At 48.9% G+C, this 16719-nt stretch overlaps 1 protein-coding gene across 2 annotated transcripts; it reads left to right on the top strand.

Moving 5' to 3' along the window:
- Window positions 1-7828: 7828 nt before the first annotated feature.
- On the top strand, window positions 7829-15980 carry LOC105482873 (nuclear protein 1, transcriptional regulator). 2 transcript variants are annotated; one of them, XM_011743291.3, is made up of 5 exons: window positions 7829-7927; window positions 13333-13392; window positions 13973-14520; window positions 15121-15324; window positions 15655-15980. In XM_011743291.3, exons 3-4 carry the CDS (start codon window positions 14409-14411, stop codon window positions 15309-15311), a joined length of 303 nt encoding a protein of 100 aa, XP_011741593.1. In that variant the 5' UTR covers window positions 7829-7927; window positions 13333-13392; window positions 13973-14408; the 3' UTR covers window positions 15312-15324; window positions 15655-15980. The 2 variants fall into 2 exon arrangements, with proteins under 2 accessions (XP_011741593.1, XP_011741594.1); XM_011743292.3 differs by lacking the exon at window positions 7829-7927 and having other exon boundaries at window positions 13352-13392; window positions 15175-15324.
- The last annotated feature ends 739 nt before the right edge of the window (window positions 15981-16719 follow it).

Here is a 16719-nt window from a genome sequence, read left to right as displayed (position 1 = left end):
ATTTTTTTTGAGACAGAGTCTCTCTCTGTCACTCAGGCTGGAGTGCAGTGGCACGATCTCAGCTTACTGCTACCTCTGTCTCCCAGGTTCAAGCGATTCTTGTGCCTCAGCCTCCCAAGTAGCTGGAATTACAGGTGCCCACTGCCATGCCCAGCTAATTTTTGTATTTTTAGTAGATATGGGGGTTTCACCATATTGGCCAGGGTGGTCTTGAACTCCTGACCTCAAGTGATCCTCCCACCTTGGCCTCCCAAGGTGCTGGGATTACAGGTGTGAGCCACCGTGCCAGGCATTGTTTTATATGTTTATGTCATTTTAACCCTTTCCTCCTCTCCTCACCCCTTTGCCAAGTGTGTGGGAATGTCCTTGTAAAACATGTGTTGTTTAGTGTGTGTGTGTATTTTCAGTTTACCTAAATGGTATTGTGCTATAAACCTCATTGATTTCTTTTTCTACTCAGCCTTGTGCTTTCTTTCCTTTTTTTTTTTTTTTTGAGATGGAGTCTCAATCTTGTCGCCCAGGCTGGAGTGCAGTGACATGATCTCAGCTCACTGCAACCTCTGTTTCCCGGGTTCAAGCGATTCTCCTGCCTCAGCCTCCAGAGTAGCTGGGATTATAGACATCCACCACCACGCCCAGCTAACTTTTTGTATTTTTAGTAGAGACAGGGTTTCACCATGTTGGCCAAGCTGGTCTCAAACTCCTGACCTCAGGTGATGCACTCACCTCAGCCTCCCAAAGTTGCTGGGATTACAGGCATGAGCCACCGTGCCAGGCCTCAGCCCTCTGCTTTCAACACCTGTTACTGTGTGCACACTTTACCTATGACTTATAGCAACTATGCAGTATTTCAAAGTGGGCATTCACATTTTAGTTATGATGGACCTGTAAGTTGCCTCCAGCTACTACTGGCTACCACAAACAATGCCACAGTGAACAACCTCACGCTCATTCCCTGTGGTCTATGTGAAGATTTCTCTGAGATGTATGCCCACTAGTGAGACTGAGCAGTGCCGTCTTAAATGATCTCCCCTGATCTATTCTGGCCAGAGTGGCACATGCCTACAATCCCACTGCTTTGGGAGGCTGAGGCTAGAGGATCACTGAGGCCAAGAGTTCAAGGCAACAGTGAGCTATGATTGTGCCACTGCACTCCAGCCTGGAAAACATAGCAAGATCCTGTCTCTACAAAAAAATTCTTTTTAATTAGCCAGGCATGGTGGCATGCACCTGTAGTCCCAGCTACTACTTAAATTGAGGCAGGAGGATCGCTTGAGCCCAGGAATTCAAGACCAGCCTGGGTAACAGAGTGAGATCTCATCTCTACAAAAAATTTAAAAATCAGGCCAGGCAGGGTGGCTCATACCTGTAATCCCAACACTTTGGGAGGCCAAGGCGGGTGGGTCACCTGAGGTCAGGAGTTGGAGATCAGCCTGGCCAACATGGTGAAACCCTGTTTGTACTAAAAATACAAAAATTAGCTGGGTATGCTGGCACATGCCTGTAATCCCAGCTACTTGGTGAGGCTGAAGCAGGAGAATTGCTTGAACCCAAGAGGCGGAGGTTGCAGTGAGCTGAGATGGTGCCACTGCACTCCAGCCTCATTAAAAAAAAAAAAATTAGCTGGGCACGGTGATGCTCGCCGGTAGTCCCAGCTACTCGGGAGGCTGAGGCAGGAGGATTGCTTGAACCCGAGAGGTGGAGGTGGCAGTGAGCTGAGATTGCACCACTGCGCTCCAGCCTGGGTGACAGAGCAAGACTCTGTCTCAAAGAAAAAAAAAAAAATCAGTCGAGTATGGTTGGGGGCAGGGAGGTGGGCCGGGAGGATCACTTGAGCCCAAGAGGTTGAGGCTGCAATGAGCTGTGAATATGCCACTGCACTGCACTCCAACCTGGACAACAGAGTGAGACCATTTCTCAGAACACAAACACACACACACACAGAGCTGTCTCAGGATCTGATCTCCCATGGCAAAGAGGAAATTGTAACTATTCACAATTTAATGGTTTTTGTCCCTGCTGCAGGCACATGTAGCCATATCATGACCAGAAGGTGGCATAGTATGCCTGCAATCCAAAGGGAAAAAGGAGATGAAATACATTAACTCTTAAATGTTGCCTTTTTTTCTGATCATAAAATAGATACACATTCTGCAAAAATCCAACACTGCAGGGATCTAGAGTCTATAATGGAGAAAGTAAAAATTATCCAGAACCCCAGTCTAGGATATAACCACTTTGGAGAGTTTGGTTCACATCTCATTGTCCCCCCCCCACTTTTATTTTCAATACTGAAAATAATTTTCTGGCCAGGTGTGGTGGCTCATGCCTGTAATCCCAGCACTTTGGGAGGCCGAGGTGGGGGGATCACCTGAGGTCGGGAGTTTGAGACCAGCCTGGCCAACATGGTGAAACCCGTCTCTACTAAAAATACAAAAAATAACCAGGCGTGGTGGCCCGCACCTGTAATCTCAGCTACGCAGTACTTGGGAGGCTGATGCAGGAGAATCGCTTGAACCCAGGAGGCAGAGGCAGTGAGCCGAGATCGCACCACTGCACTCCAGCCTGGGAGACAGAGTGAGACTCCGTCTCAAAAAAAAAAAGAAAAAGAAAAAGAAAACAATTTTTTTTACAAAAATAGGAGCATAGATGTGCCGTTGCCAGGGGCAACAATGATGTCTGGGTTCACTTCATTCTACATGGGATGGAGCATGGGGTAGGGGAGCACGGCCCCTTGGCCTGAGGCGGGAGAGTAGGGGACGGTGTCTGTGGCCCAGGGGTGGGTGGGGTGGGACAACGCATTGTTTGTAGGGCACCCTGTCTACACCCACACCGCTTCCCAGTGGAGCCGGCCCAGGTCCACCCATTGTGTTAGGGACAGGACACCAGGAAGACGCACTTGACCTGCAAGAAACTGAATACATCTTCCCTAAGAGGATGGACTGATGCTGCAGGCTAGACAAACCGCCAAGCAGAGCTCCAAGGTCCCCCCAACCAAGCCCTGGGATCCTCTTGACCTTCAGCAGAACTCCACCTTTGAAGTCCAGTACCCACCAAGCGGCACAATGAGCGTGCCTCCATCCAGGGGCGCTCAGGCAGAAAGTCAGCCAGAGCAGATGAAACCTGAATTGCTATCCCAAACAAAAAGCCTTTACCAAAAATTACAGTGCAGTGTTGCCCTCCCTGTTTTTTTGACATACACCTGGGCGTTAAAGACCCCTCCATGTTGACCCTGTGGGGCATGGGCCAGACAACCCAGTGGAGAAGATGACCAGGAACCTGAAAACCCAGAAGTTACAGCCTTGGACATCAGATGTCAGTGACCCCAGCTGGAGACACATTTGAGACTTGAGAATTTTCACTGGAGCTTAAATATCGTAAGTTTAGGACGGTAGACATTTTTATGGGTTTTTTTTTGTAAGTATGATCTTGACTAATCAAACTGTCTATAGAAGAAATTGGTCCAGGCGCGGTGGCTCACACCTGTAATCCCAGCACTTTGGGAGGCCAAGGCGGGCGGATCACAAAGTCAGGAGATCGAGACCATCTGGCTAACACGGTAAAACCCCGTCTCTACTGAAAATACAAAAAATTTGCCAGGTGTGGTGGCAGGCACCTGTAGTCCCAGCTACTCAGGAGGCTGAGGCAGGCGAATTGCTTGAACCCAGGAGGCGAAGCTTGCAGTGAGCTGAGTTCGCGCCACTGCACTGCAGCCTGGGTGACAGAGCGAGACTCCATCTCAAAAAAAAAAAAAAGAAAGAAAGAAAGAAAGTGAATGGGCTGAATCAATGGCTAATATAGGTACCTCAGGGTTTTCTTTTTCTTTTCTTTTTTTTTTTTTTTTTAGACAGGGTCTTGCTTTGTCATCCAGGCTGGAGTGCAATAGCACAATCTCAGCTCGCTGCAACCTCTGCCTCCACGGCTCAAGCGATCCTCCCTCCTCAGCCTCCCAAGTAGCTGGGACTGCAGGTACATACCACCATGGCTAGCTAATTTTTGCTTTTTGTGTGTGGTGGGTTTTTTTTTTTCCTCCTCTTTTTTTTTAGACAGAGGCTTGCTCTGTCGCCCAGGATGGAGTGCAATGGCACGATCTTGGCTCACTGCAACCTCTGCCTCCGGGGGTTCAAGTGATTCTCCTTCCTCAGCCTCTTGAGTAGCTGAGATTACAGGTGCCTACCACCATGCTGGGCTAGTTTTTGTATTTTTAGTAGAGACAGGGGTTTCACTATGTTGCCCAGACTGGTCTGGAACTCCTGGCCTCAAGTGATCTGCCTGCCTCAGCCTCCCAAAGTGTGGGGATTACAGGTATGAGCCACCACTCCCGGTCTTAATTTTTGTATAGACGAGGTCTTGCCATGTGGCCCAGGCTGGTCTCAAACTCCTGGGCTCAACCAATCTGCCCTCCTCAGCCTCCCAAAGTGCTGAGATTACAGCATGAGCCACCATGCCTGGCCTCGTTTTTTTTAAACAGTACTAAGAGGTAAGGAGGAGTCCCTAGGAGCAGTTCGCAGTGGCAGGGAAGCATATTTTATTACTGACATTGTTGGGAATTGATAGTGATAATAAAAGGCAGAATGATTTGGATGAGTTTAATGTTTAAGTTCTTTACAGACAGCCTGGACCAGGGTGGGGGACTGCTCCCACTGCCCTGTCCCAAAATGCTCCCTTAAAATTCTTTCCAGATATTTAAGAGCTTTATGGCATGACCCAATTGCTATAAACATTTTAGCTTGAAGGAAAATCTACACTATGAAGTAACTGTTTCTTTAAAGATACATTTTAAGCAAGAGGGTTTGGAAAAATCTTTATGTCTACACCTGGTAAGCACAAGCCATGCATATTCCCCTTTTCCTTCTTTTTTTAAAAAAAAAAAAATTTTTTTTTTAATTTTGTTTTGAGACGGGATCTCACTCTGTTGCTCAGGCTGGAGCGCAGGGGCATAATCACCGCTCACTGCAGCCGTGACCTCCCCAGGCTCAGGTGATCCTCTGGTGTCAGCCACCTGAGTAGCTGGGACCACAGGCATGAGCCACCACACCTGGCTAACTTTTGTGTTTTCTGTAGAGATGGGAATTTTACCATGTTGCCCAGGCTGGTCTCGAACTCCTGGGGTCAAGCCATTCGCCTGCCTTGGCCTGGCAAATTGCAGGGATTACAGCACTAGGTCCAGCTGTTTCCTTTTTTTCTGTGCAAGAGTGTTGCTATATGTGCTGAATCATCACATACTTGTCAATAGACCTAGAGAGACAGGAAGTTTTTTTGTCGTTGTTTTGTTTTTGTTTATTTTTAAGACAGAATCTTGCTCTGTCGCTCGGGCTTGAGTGCAATGGCTTATTGCAACCTCCACCTCCTGGGCTCAGACCATTCTCCTGCCTCAGCCTCCCGAGTAGCTGAGATTACAGGCATGCACCACCACGTCTGGCTAATTTTTGTAATTTTAGTAGAGACAGGGTTTCACCATATTGGCCAGGCTGGTCTTGAACTCCTGACCTCAGGTGATCCGCCCACCACAGCCTCCCAAAGTGCTGGGATTACAGTCGTGAGCCACCACGCCTGGCTGACAGAAAGTATTTTGAAAACAGTACCGAACTGGGAGTCAGGAAGCTATTGTCCCCTAAATTGAGGACTAAAATTCCCTTGTACTCCAAATCCTTTGGTTAACTAAATGCACTGTATCCTCTCTCACCTTGGCCTTCCTGGGACACTGTTCCCTGACCTCCTGATATGACTTCTGTTTATTCTTTCCAGGTCTGAAAGCTCACACATGACCTTCTCTGGGAGTTGTTCCCAAGCCTAGATTAGGTACGCATTGCAACTTGAACATGTTTTTCTCATTACTCATTAAGCTGTATGATAATGTCCTGCTCATGGCGCACAGTCATCCACTCTGCTGTGAACTCCTTGACAATAGGTACTATGTTTTGTTTACTTTATTTTTATTTTTTAGAGATAGGGTCTCACTCTGATGCCCATGCTGGAGTGCAGTGGTGCGATCATGGCTCAAACTCCTGGCCTCAAGTCATCTTCCCAACTTAGCCTCCCGAGTAGCTGGGACTGTAGGAGTGTACCACTGCACCCAGCTATTAATAATTTATTTTTTGGCCGGGCACAGTGGCTCACAGCTGTAATCCCAGCACTTTGGGAGGCTGAGGCAGGTGGATCACCTGAGGTTAGGAGTTCGAGACCAGCCAGACCAATATGGTGAAACCTCGTCTCTACTAAAAATACAGAAATTAGCCGGGCACCATGGCGGGCACCTGTAATCCCAGCTACTTGGGAGGCTGAGGTCAGCGAACTGCTTGAACCCAGGAGGCAGAGGTTGCAGTGAGCTGAGATCCTGCCACTGCTGTCCAGCCTGGGTGAGAGTGAGACTCCATCTCAAAAAAAAAAAAAAATTATTTTTCATTTTTTGTTGAGACGAGGTCTTGCTTTGTTGCCTAGGCTGATCTGAAACTCCTGGCCTCAAGCGGTCCTCCCACCTCGACCTCCCAAATGCTGGGATTACAGGAAAGAGCCACTGCGCCTGGCCCAAGTTTATATTTATTATTTTTATTTTTTGAGATGGAGTTTCACTCTTGTTGCCCAGGCTGGAGTGTGATGGCGCCATCTCGGCTTACTGCAACCTCTGCCTCCCAAGTTCAAGTGATTCTTCTGCCTCAGCCTCCTAAGTAGCTGGGATTACAGGTGCCTGCTACCACGCTGGCTAATTTTTTGTATTTTTAGTAGAGACCGGGTTTCATCATGTTGGCCACCCTGGTCTCGAACTCCTGACCTCAGGTGATCCACCCGCCTCGGCCTCTCAGAGTGCTGGGATTACAGGCATGAGCCACCGCGCCCGGCCCCATGTTTAGTTTTATAGCCTCAGCACCAAGCAAGTGCCTGGCACATCGTTAGTACCCTAAACATTTGTAGACTAGAGAATGCATGCCTCTCTGGTCTTTATTTTCCTCTTCTGTTAAATGGGGTTGGGTTTGCTGATCTCTCAGAAGATATCAGTAATATAATTTATTATTCTAGATTTTTCCATTCTCTCTCTTTCTTCCTTTCCTTCCTTTTTCCTTCCTTCCTTCCTTTCTCTTTCTTTCCTTCTCTCTCCTTCCTTCCTTCCTTTTCCTTTCTTCCTTTCTCCCTTTCCTCCTTTCCTCTTTTCCTTCTTTCCTCTCCTTTCCTCTCCTTTCCTCTCCTTTCCTTTCCTCCTTCTTCTTCTTTTCTTTTTTTCAGACGGAGTTTCACTCTTGTTGCCCAGGCTGGAGTGCAGTTGTGCAATTTCAGCTCACTGTAACCTCCACCTCCAGGACTCGAGCAATTCTCCAGCCTCAGCCTCCCAAGTAGCTAGGATTACAGCCATGTGCCACCAAGCCCGGCTAATTTTGTATTTTTAGTAGAGATGGGGTTTCACCATGTTAGTCGAGCTGATCTCGAACTGTTGACCTCAGGTGATCCACATGCCTTGGCCTCCCAAAGTGCTGGCATTACAGGCATGAGCCACCGCATCTGGCCTTATTCTAGATTTTTCTACTACTGTGTTATATCTGGCTATCTGTCTATTTTAGTTGTCAGGAGAAAAGTGTCACACCTCTGTTATGGTGAAAACTGTGTATTACTCATAGTTATCTATATATTTAATGCAAAAATATGATTTATAGTGTACATGATGTTCTGCAACCTGTGTTTTTCATTAACAATGTATTATGGACGCCTTCCTCATCAGAGATAGAGACACAGACTCTCTCTAAAGAGTATTGAATGGCTAGTGTTTCACAGAAGGAAACTGATCAGTCACCTACTGATGGACATTTAGGTTGTTTCCCATTTTTTGTTTTTTTAGAGACAGCGTCTTGCTCTGTCGCCAAGGCTGGAGTGCAATGGCACCATCATGGCTCAAGCGATCCTCCTGCCTCATCCTCCTGAGTAGCTGGGATTACAGGTACACACCACCAAGCCAGGCCTTTTTTTTTTTTTTTTTTAGAGATGGGGTCTCGCTATGTTGCCCAGGCTGGGTTTCCTGTTTTTCACTACTACAAAGAAGTGAACTTCCTTGTACCTGCCTCTTTACTCACCGCTAGGAGGATTTTTGTAGGAGAGACTCCTGAAAGTGGAACTGCAATATCAGGGGGATATGAGCATTTCAAAATCTTATCAATGTTGCCAAACCACCCATTCAAGACAGCATCCAGCCAGGAGTGGTGGCTCATGCCCGCAATCCCAGCACTTTGGGAGGCTGAGGTGGGCGGATCACCTGAAGTTAGGAGTTCGAAACCAGCCTGACCAACATGGTGAAACCCCGTCTCTACTAAAAATACAAAAATTAGCTAGGCATCATGGCATCTGCCTATAATCCCAGCTACTAGGGAGACTGAGGCAAGAGAATCGCTTGAACCCAGGAAGTGGAGGTTGCAGCGAGCTGAGATTGCACCATTGCACACCAGCCTGGGCAATAAGAGCGAAACTGTGTCTCAAAAAATAAAATAAAATAAAATAAAATAAAATAAAATAAAATAAAATAAATAAGACAGCATCCATTACATTTAAAACGATGATATCACACAGCCAAGAAAACTTCCAAATGCAGCTGTGAGATTTGACATTTTTATCTGGAATGGGGTTGTGAGATCATATGGATATATTTTGTTTAACCTCATTTAGATTTCTTGTGTCCTTTTGGAACACAGCAATGTCCAATCTGCCTTAATTACATATCCTGCCTTTAGCCTGGGAAGCTTCTGTTTCTTTGAGCTAGTGACTTTGTACATCCCTCAGGCTATCCAACAGAGAGGAAGTCTCGCTCTGTTGCCCAGGCTGGAGTGTGGTGGTGTGATCACGGCTCACTATAGCTTCAACCTCCCAGGCTCAAGTCATCTTTCTGCCTCAGCCTCCTGAGTACTTGGAGCTACAGGCATGCACCACCCCGCCTGGCTAATTTTTGGATTTTTTTTTTTTTGGTAAAGATGAGATCTTGCTATGTTGCCCAGGCTGGTCTTGAATTCCTGGGCTCAAGCAATCCTCCTGCCTCAGGCTCCCAAAGTGCTGAGCCTTTGCATCTGGCCCACAAACAGCCATTCTTGTTCAAACTTTGCCTCCAGGCCTGGCGTGGTGGCTCATGCCTGTAATCCCAGCAATTTGGGAGCCTGAAGTAAGAGGATCACTTTAGCCCAGGAGTTCAAGACCAGTCTCGGCAACACAGGGAGACCTCATCTCTACAAAAAATAAAATTAGTTGGGCATGGCGGTGCATGCCTAAAGTCCCAGCTACTTGGGAGGCTGAGGTGGGAGGATCCCTTGAGCCCTAGGGGTTGAGGCTGCAGTGAGCTAGATTGCTTCACTGTATTCAGCCTGGACGACAGAGTGAGAACCTGTCTCAAAAATAAATAAACAGGCCGGGCGCGATGGTTCACACCTATAATCCTAGCACTTTGGGAAGCCAAGGCGGGTGGATGACTTGAGGTCAGGAGTTCGAAATCAGTCTGGCCAACATGATGAAACCCTGTCTCTACTAAAAATACAAAAATTAGCTGGGTATAGTGGTGCATGCCTGTGATCCCAGCTACTCAGGAGGCTGAGACAGGAGAATCACTTGAACCCGGGATACAGAGGTTGCAGTGAGCCAAGATCGTGCCACTGCACTCCAGCCTGGGTGACAGAGCAAGACTCCATCTCAAAAAAAAAGAAAAGAAAATTAAAATTAAAAAAATAAATAAATAAAAAATTTTAAAATAAAGGAATTAGAAAACAAGTTTCACCTCCTCCAGGAAGTGTACCTTCATCTCCCTATCACCAGAGAGGTTAGGCGCCCTCTTGGGAGCTCTGCGTTTACTCCAGGATGATGGCGCTGCGTTGTCATGGGTGTGCCTAGCAGCGTCACGAAGGTATCACCCTAAGCAGGAAGAAAATCAACTTCCTCGTGGCAGATTTTACATGTACCTGGAGGCTTGAGAATGGGAAAATGAGACCGTCCCTGTAAACCTCATGAAATTAATCAGAGAACAGAGAGGAGAAATGGAAACAAGCCAGGCTTGCAGCACACCCAGCGTTGACCATGAGGTCAGCTGCCCCTGATCTGCTTCCTCTTAGTTGTCTGGTGCCTGCTGTTCTAGAATCATGTAGACCTGGTTACAAGATCATAGTTCCCCTTAACTGCACTATAGATAGCAACTTGAACATTATGAAACATTAAATGTTCCTTTTGAGAAATTCCTTTAGGTCCTGTGTGCCAGTGAAGCGACTGATTCCGCCAACCTGAAGGACCCCACCGGGAGCTGACTCCCCAAAAATGTCTTTTTCACATCGTGATGATTTCATCTCCCTTGCTATTACCAGTGACCCCAATTTTCAAGCCCCTCACTCTCCATAATCCCCTTAAAAGCCCCATCCTGGCCGGGCGTGGTGGCACAAGCCTGTAATCCCAGCACTTTGGGAGGCCGAGACGGGCGGATCACGAGGTCAAGAGATCGAGACCATCCTGGCTAACACGGTGAAATCCCGTCTGTACTAAAAAATACGAAAAACTAGCCGGGCGAGGTGGCGGGCGCCTGTAGTCCCAGCTACTCAGGAGGCTGAGGCAGGAGAATGGCGTGAACCCGGGAGGCGGAGCTTGCAGTGAGCTGAGATCCGGCCACTGCACTCCAGCCTGGGGGACAGAGCGAGACTCCGTCTCAAAAAAAAAAAAAAAAAAGCCCCATCCCAGAATTCCCTGGGGAGATGCATTTGCGAGTCTCCTCCCATCCCCTCGCACAGTGCCCTGTGATCATGAAACTCTCTCTACAGCATCCCTGCTGTCCAGTGTAACAGGTCTGTGACAGGGCAGTGGGCATACAAATCTATTGGTCCTGTAACAAAAAACACACCTCTATTTTTCCCATGGAGCCATGTCTAGAGCCCTGCAGGTCCATGCCAGATGGGTTCCAGCAGTCCCTTCTCTCTCTCTCTCTCTCTCTCTCTCTCTGAGACGGAGTCTCACTCTGTCGCCCAGGCTGGAGTGCAGTGGTGCGATCTCGACTCACTGCAAGCTCCACCTCCCAGGTTCAGGTTCACACCATTCTCCGGCCTCAGCCTCCCCAGCAGCTGGGACTACAGGCGCCCACCACCATGCCCGGCTAATTTTTGTATTTTTAGTAGAGATGGGATTTCACCATGTTGGCCAGGCTGGTCTCGAACTCCTGACCTCAGGAGACCCACCCAACCTCGTCGGCCTCCCAAAGTGTTGGGATTACAGGCATGAGCCACCATGCCCCGCCTCCTTCTCTCTTGTAGGCTTCCTTCTTCCAGCACCTGCAAGATCAAGGCCAGGGAGACCTCCTTCCCTGGCTCCATCTGGGACAATCACAGTGTTTCTGTGGTCCCCTCTGAGGCTAGAATTGGTCTCTCAGTTCCTGCATTGCAGAGCAGGTGCAAGCTGAACAAGCAACACTGATCTTAGCAGAGCCTTGTGTATTCAACTAGACATTTACTGAGCTGAGACTGAGTGCCAGGCATTGAGAATACAATATGTCAGGCAAGATTTGCCCCAAGAATAATGATAATTAAAATAGCAAGCATTTATTGCACACTGATTATCTTCTAGGCACTGCATTAAGCCTTTTCTTTTTTTTTTTTGAGACCAAGTCTCACTCTGTCATTCAGGCTGGAGTGCAGTGGCGCGATGTCGGCTCACCGCTACCTCTGCCTCCTGGGTTCAAGCGATTCTCCTGCCTCAGCCTCCTGAGTAGCTGGGATTACAGGCGCCCGCCACCACGCCTAGCTAATTTTTGTACTTTTAGTAGAGACAGAGTTTCACCATCTTGGCTAGGCTGCTCTCAAACTCCTGATCTCATGATCCACCCACCTCAGCCTCCCAAAGTGCTGGGATTACAGGTGTGAGCCACCGTGCCCGACCCTGGCCTTCTTTTCTTTTTCTTTTTGGAGTGCAGTGGCACGATCATAGCTCACTGCAGCCTCGAACTCCTGGCCTCAAGTGATCCTTCCACCTCACCCTCTCAAACAGTGGGTTTGCAGGTGTGCCTCACCTTACCCAGCCTAGGTGCCATTAACTCCATTGTCTAGATGAGTAAACAAACGTGGAGGCTAGGCTTGTCTAAGGGCACACAGCTAACTAGGGGGTAGAACCAAGCTTTAGACCCGGGAAGCCCTGTTCCAGAGCTTACTCCTTTAACCATTAACTAAACTAAACCAGTGGGGACAAATAATGGAGAAGTAAACAATAAAAAAGATACTGGCCGGGTGGCTCACGCCTGTAATTCCAGCACTTTGGGAGGCCAAGGCGGGCGGATCACCTGAGGTCAGGAGTTCGAGACCAGCCTGGGCAACATGGTGAAACCCCGTCTCTACTGAAAATATAAAAATTAGCCAGGCGTGGTGGCACATGCCTGTAATTCCAGCTACTTGGGAGGTGGAGGCAGGAGAATCACTTGAACCCCTGGAGGTGGAGGTTGCAGTGAGCCGAGATCACACCACTGTGCTCCAGCCTGGCGACAGAGCGTGACTCCGTCTCAAAAAAAAAAAAAGAAAAAAGAAAAACCAACCAAACAAACAAACAAAAAAAGACGGAGTCTTGCTCTATTGCCCAAGCTGGCCTTGAACTCCCAGTTTCGAGCAATCTTCCCAGCTTACCCTCCCAGAGCCCTGGAATTACAGGCATGAGCGACCGCACTAGGCCGATCTTTGCTTAATTTAATATTATTTTCCTCTTTCTCTGATCACCTGGTCTGTTATTATTGCTCCAACCTTGTTTTCATTAAAGTATCCTGTCTTCACTTTCATTTCCTGGATGTTAAGCAACTCATACATCATCTAAATCTGGGAAAACAAAGGCTAAATTCAATTCCAGCTCAGGCAAGGGAGAAACACAAGCAGAAGTTCAGCTTTTTGTGTTTTTGTTTTTGTTTTCAGACACAGTCTCTTTCTGTTGCTGAGGCTGGAGTATAGCAGCTCGATCTTGGCTCACTGCAACCTCTGCCTCCCAGGTTCAAGCGATTCTCCTGCCTCAGCCTCCTGAGTAGCTGGGACTACCGGCACTTGCCACCACACCCGGCTAATTTTTTTATTTTTAGTAGAGATGCGATTTCGCCATGTTGGCCAGGCTGGTCTTGAACCCCTAACTTCAGGTGATCCACCTGCCTTGTGGATCTCCCAAAGTGCTGGGACTACAGGCGTGAGCCACTGCGCTTGACCTCATTATGTCTTCTGCCTCAGTATAATCCATATTTTGAAATACATATTTTGAAATACATAATATTTTATAATAATTTGTTTTTGAGACAGGGTCTTTCTCTGTCACCAGGCACTGTGGCAAGTTTCTTGCAAACATTATCTCATTTGATCCTCTCCCCAACTCTAGGAAGAAGATACAATTATTATCATCCTTGTTTTACAGAATTGGAAACCAAGGCGCAGAGAGGTAAAGGGACCCACCTAAGGTCACACGGAAAGTGGTGGGTCAGGGGATTGAACCGAGGGCATCTGGCTCCAGACCCTGAACTCTCCAACCCTCTACCGCCCTCCTCCTAGGTGAGGGAGATTACATTACTGGGGACCCTGTTTCAGGATATGAAGGGGTTTTCCAAGATGTTTCTCATAGAAAAAAAAAAAGGGTGTGGCTAATGCCCATAATCCCAGCACTTTGGGAGGCTGAGGCAGGCAGATCACTTGAGATCAGGAGTTCGAGACCAGCCTGGCCAACATGGTGAAACCCCATCTCTACTAAAAATACAAAAATTAGCCAGGCGTGGTGGCAGGTGCCTATAATCCCAGCTACTGGGGAGGCTGAGCCAGGAGAATTGCTTAAACCCAGGAGGAGGAGATTGCAGTGAGCCGAGATCATACCACTGCACTCCAGACAGGCGACAGAGACTCCATCTCAAAAAAAAAAAAAGAAAAAAACAAGATGTTGAGTGTGACTGGGTGGAAGCCGCTGACTTGTCCCTGGCACAAGTGTGCTGATATCCCCTCCCCCTCCTTCCTCACATCCTGCATCTCAGCGAGAATTGGCGTGCTGGGGTTAGCTGTGTGGCCATCACCCCAGGCCCAGGTGAAGCCCTCGATCAGGTGAGGCCATGATCCCAAGGAGTGTTTAAGCTCAGATCCTGCCTCTTCCCTGCTTTCTGCCGAGAAGCGGGACCTCCTCTGTGGAAAATATCCAGCTGGGCGAGCCTGGGAGGCAGGAGGTGAGTGGGGCCGGACTCAGGGACCAACTCTTCCCGTCTCATGACTGTGTTTACTGGGCTGGATTTTGAGAAGGGGCCAGATTGCATCAGACAGGGCCTGATGGGCTGGAGCCAGACTGTGGTCTGAGGAGGAGACACAGCCTTATAAGCTGAGGGAGTGGACTGGGAGTGGAGAGGCACGGGGCCAGGAAAGCAGAGAAAGACAAAGCGTTAAGAGAAGAAGACAGGCAGGGAGGACAAGCCAGGCACGATGGCCACCTTCCCACCAGCAACCAGTGCCCCCCAGCAGCCCCCAGGCCCAGAGGATGAGGACCCCAGCCTGGATGAATCTGACCTCTACAGCCTGGCCCATTCCTACCTGGGTAAGGCCCACTCGGCCATCTCCACGGTCCTTCCTCCTCTCCCGAAATCAGGACCCCTCCATAGACTTCCCACCCTCTCCTTTCCTCTCCTCTCCTTTCCTTTCCTCTTCGTTTCTTTCTTTCTTTCTTTTTTTTTTTTTTTTTTGAGAGAGTCACTCTGTCACCCAGGCTGGAGTGCAGCTGTGTGATCACAACTCACCGCAGCCCCAAACTCCTGGGCTCGAGTGATCCTCCTGCTTCAGTCTCCCGAGTAGCTGGAACTTCAGGTGTGCACCACCTGTAGTGGTGAGGTGGGGTCTCACTATGTTGCCCAGGCTGATGTCAAATTCCTGGGCTCAAGCAGTTCTCCTGTCTTGGCCTCCTAAAGCACTGAGATTACAGGAGTGAGCCACCCTGCCCAGCCCACTCACCGTTTTCTAGCCAACTGTTCCTTGGACCCTCACGTCACCCCTGTCTAGTCCCTTATCCCAAGAGTGCTGTGTTACTCAGCCTGGGACCTCACACACATCTGAGGTCCCACATTCCACAGAGGGGAAGCAGCAGACTTCCCCCTGCTCTTCCCATCACCGCAACTCCAACCCCCTGCCTCTCCTCTGACAGGGCGTCTCATCGTGCCTTTGCCCACTTCACCTCTGACTCCTGCCTTGGTTACAGGAGGTGGAGGCCGGAAAGGTCGCACCAAGAGAGAAGCTGCTGCCAACACCAACCGCCCCAGCCCTGGCGGGCACGAGAGGAAACTGGTGACCAAGCTGCAGAATTCAGAGAGGAAGAAGCGAGGGGCACGACGCTGAGACAGAGCTGGAGGTAAGGAGTCGGGGGGCCCAGAGAGCTCAAGGTGGCGCCTCTGCCATGAAGGACAGCCGGAAGGTGCGCGGTTGGGTGGGGAGGAGGGATCAGACAACTGTTATCTCAATGCAGAATAAAATGAGACACACGTTTGGCTGTTTTCTAGCGGCCAGAGCAAAGGGGAACACAGAACCTTTCCAATTGGAGGGAAATTTGACTTACAGAGACAGAAACTGAGGCTGGAGAGGGTGGGTCCTTCCCTGTAGTCACAAATCAAGTAAGTGGGAGAGGCAGAATTAGAACCCAGATCTCTGTCCCTTTCATCACCTGCTTTTCCTCGCCCCCTAGATGAGGCCGGACCATGGACACTACACCCAGCAATGGAGACAGGACTGCGGAGGAAGGAAGAACCAAGACAGGATCCAGGCCAGCTTGCCACACCCCCCACCCCTGGGACTTATCCCCGCTGACTGAGTCTCTGAGGGGCTACCAGGAAAGCACCTCCAACCCCAGCAAAAGTGCAAGATGGGGAGTGAGAGGAAGGGAATGGAGAGGCAGAGCCAGGAAGATACCCCCAGAAAAGAAAGCTACAGAAGAAGCTGGGGCTCCTCTAGGGCAGCAGCACCAATAAATAGACGCTCACGGCAGCCACAGCTTGGGTGTGTTTCCATCCTCGCTCTTTCTGTGTTTTTGTTCGGGCACGTGTGTGCCTGCCTGTGCCTGCACATGCATGAGCCCGGGAGAGCATCTTTGGTGTGTATTAGTGTTTGGTATATGTATCTGGGGCAGGGAGTAGTCCTGCTCTTACAGGGGTCTACGCTGTGAATGTGGCTTTTGGTTCGTTTGTTTTTGCTTGCATATATTTTAGTGCATACATTTTTCTGTGGGCTCCTACGTAGTGGAAAACAATTTCTTCTGCTTTTTTGCGATACTGCCCATGAAACACGGCCCTCCCCAGCGCCTGTTTTTGTTGATTATGTCCTGTTCATAGACGGGAATGCTACTTATGGATGCCATCTAAAAGATGGAGAAAACTGAGATTTAAAATATTAAAGGCCAGGGCCAGGCGCAGTGGCTCATGCCTGTAATCTCAACACTTTGGGAGGCTGAGGCAGGCGGATCACAAGGTCAGGAGTTTGAGACTGGCCTGACCAACATGGTGAAACCCCGTCTCACTAAAAATACCAAAAATTAGCCAAGCATGGTGGTGCACGCCTGTAATCCCAGTTACTCAGGAGGCTGAGGCAGTAGAATCACTTGAACCTGGGAGGTGGAAGTTGCAGTGAGCCGAGATCGTGCCATTGCACCCCAGCCTGGGTGACAGAAGGATATTCTGTCTCAAAAAAAAAAAAAAAACTAAAGTCCGGGAGCAGTGGCTCATGCCTGAAATCACAGCACTTTAGGAGGCTGAGG

Source organism: Macaca nemestrina, chromosome 18 (assembly GCF_043159975.1).
Source record: "Macaca nemestrina isolate mMacNem1 chromosome 18, mMacNem.hap1, whole genome shotgun sequence".
Taxonomy (NCBI): domain Eukaryota; kingdom Metazoa; phylum Chordata; class Mammalia; order Primates; family Cercopithecidae; genus Macaca; species Macaca nemestrina.
Note: the sequence above shows the minus strand (reverse complement) of the source record. Positions and strands in the feature narration are given on the sequence as shown.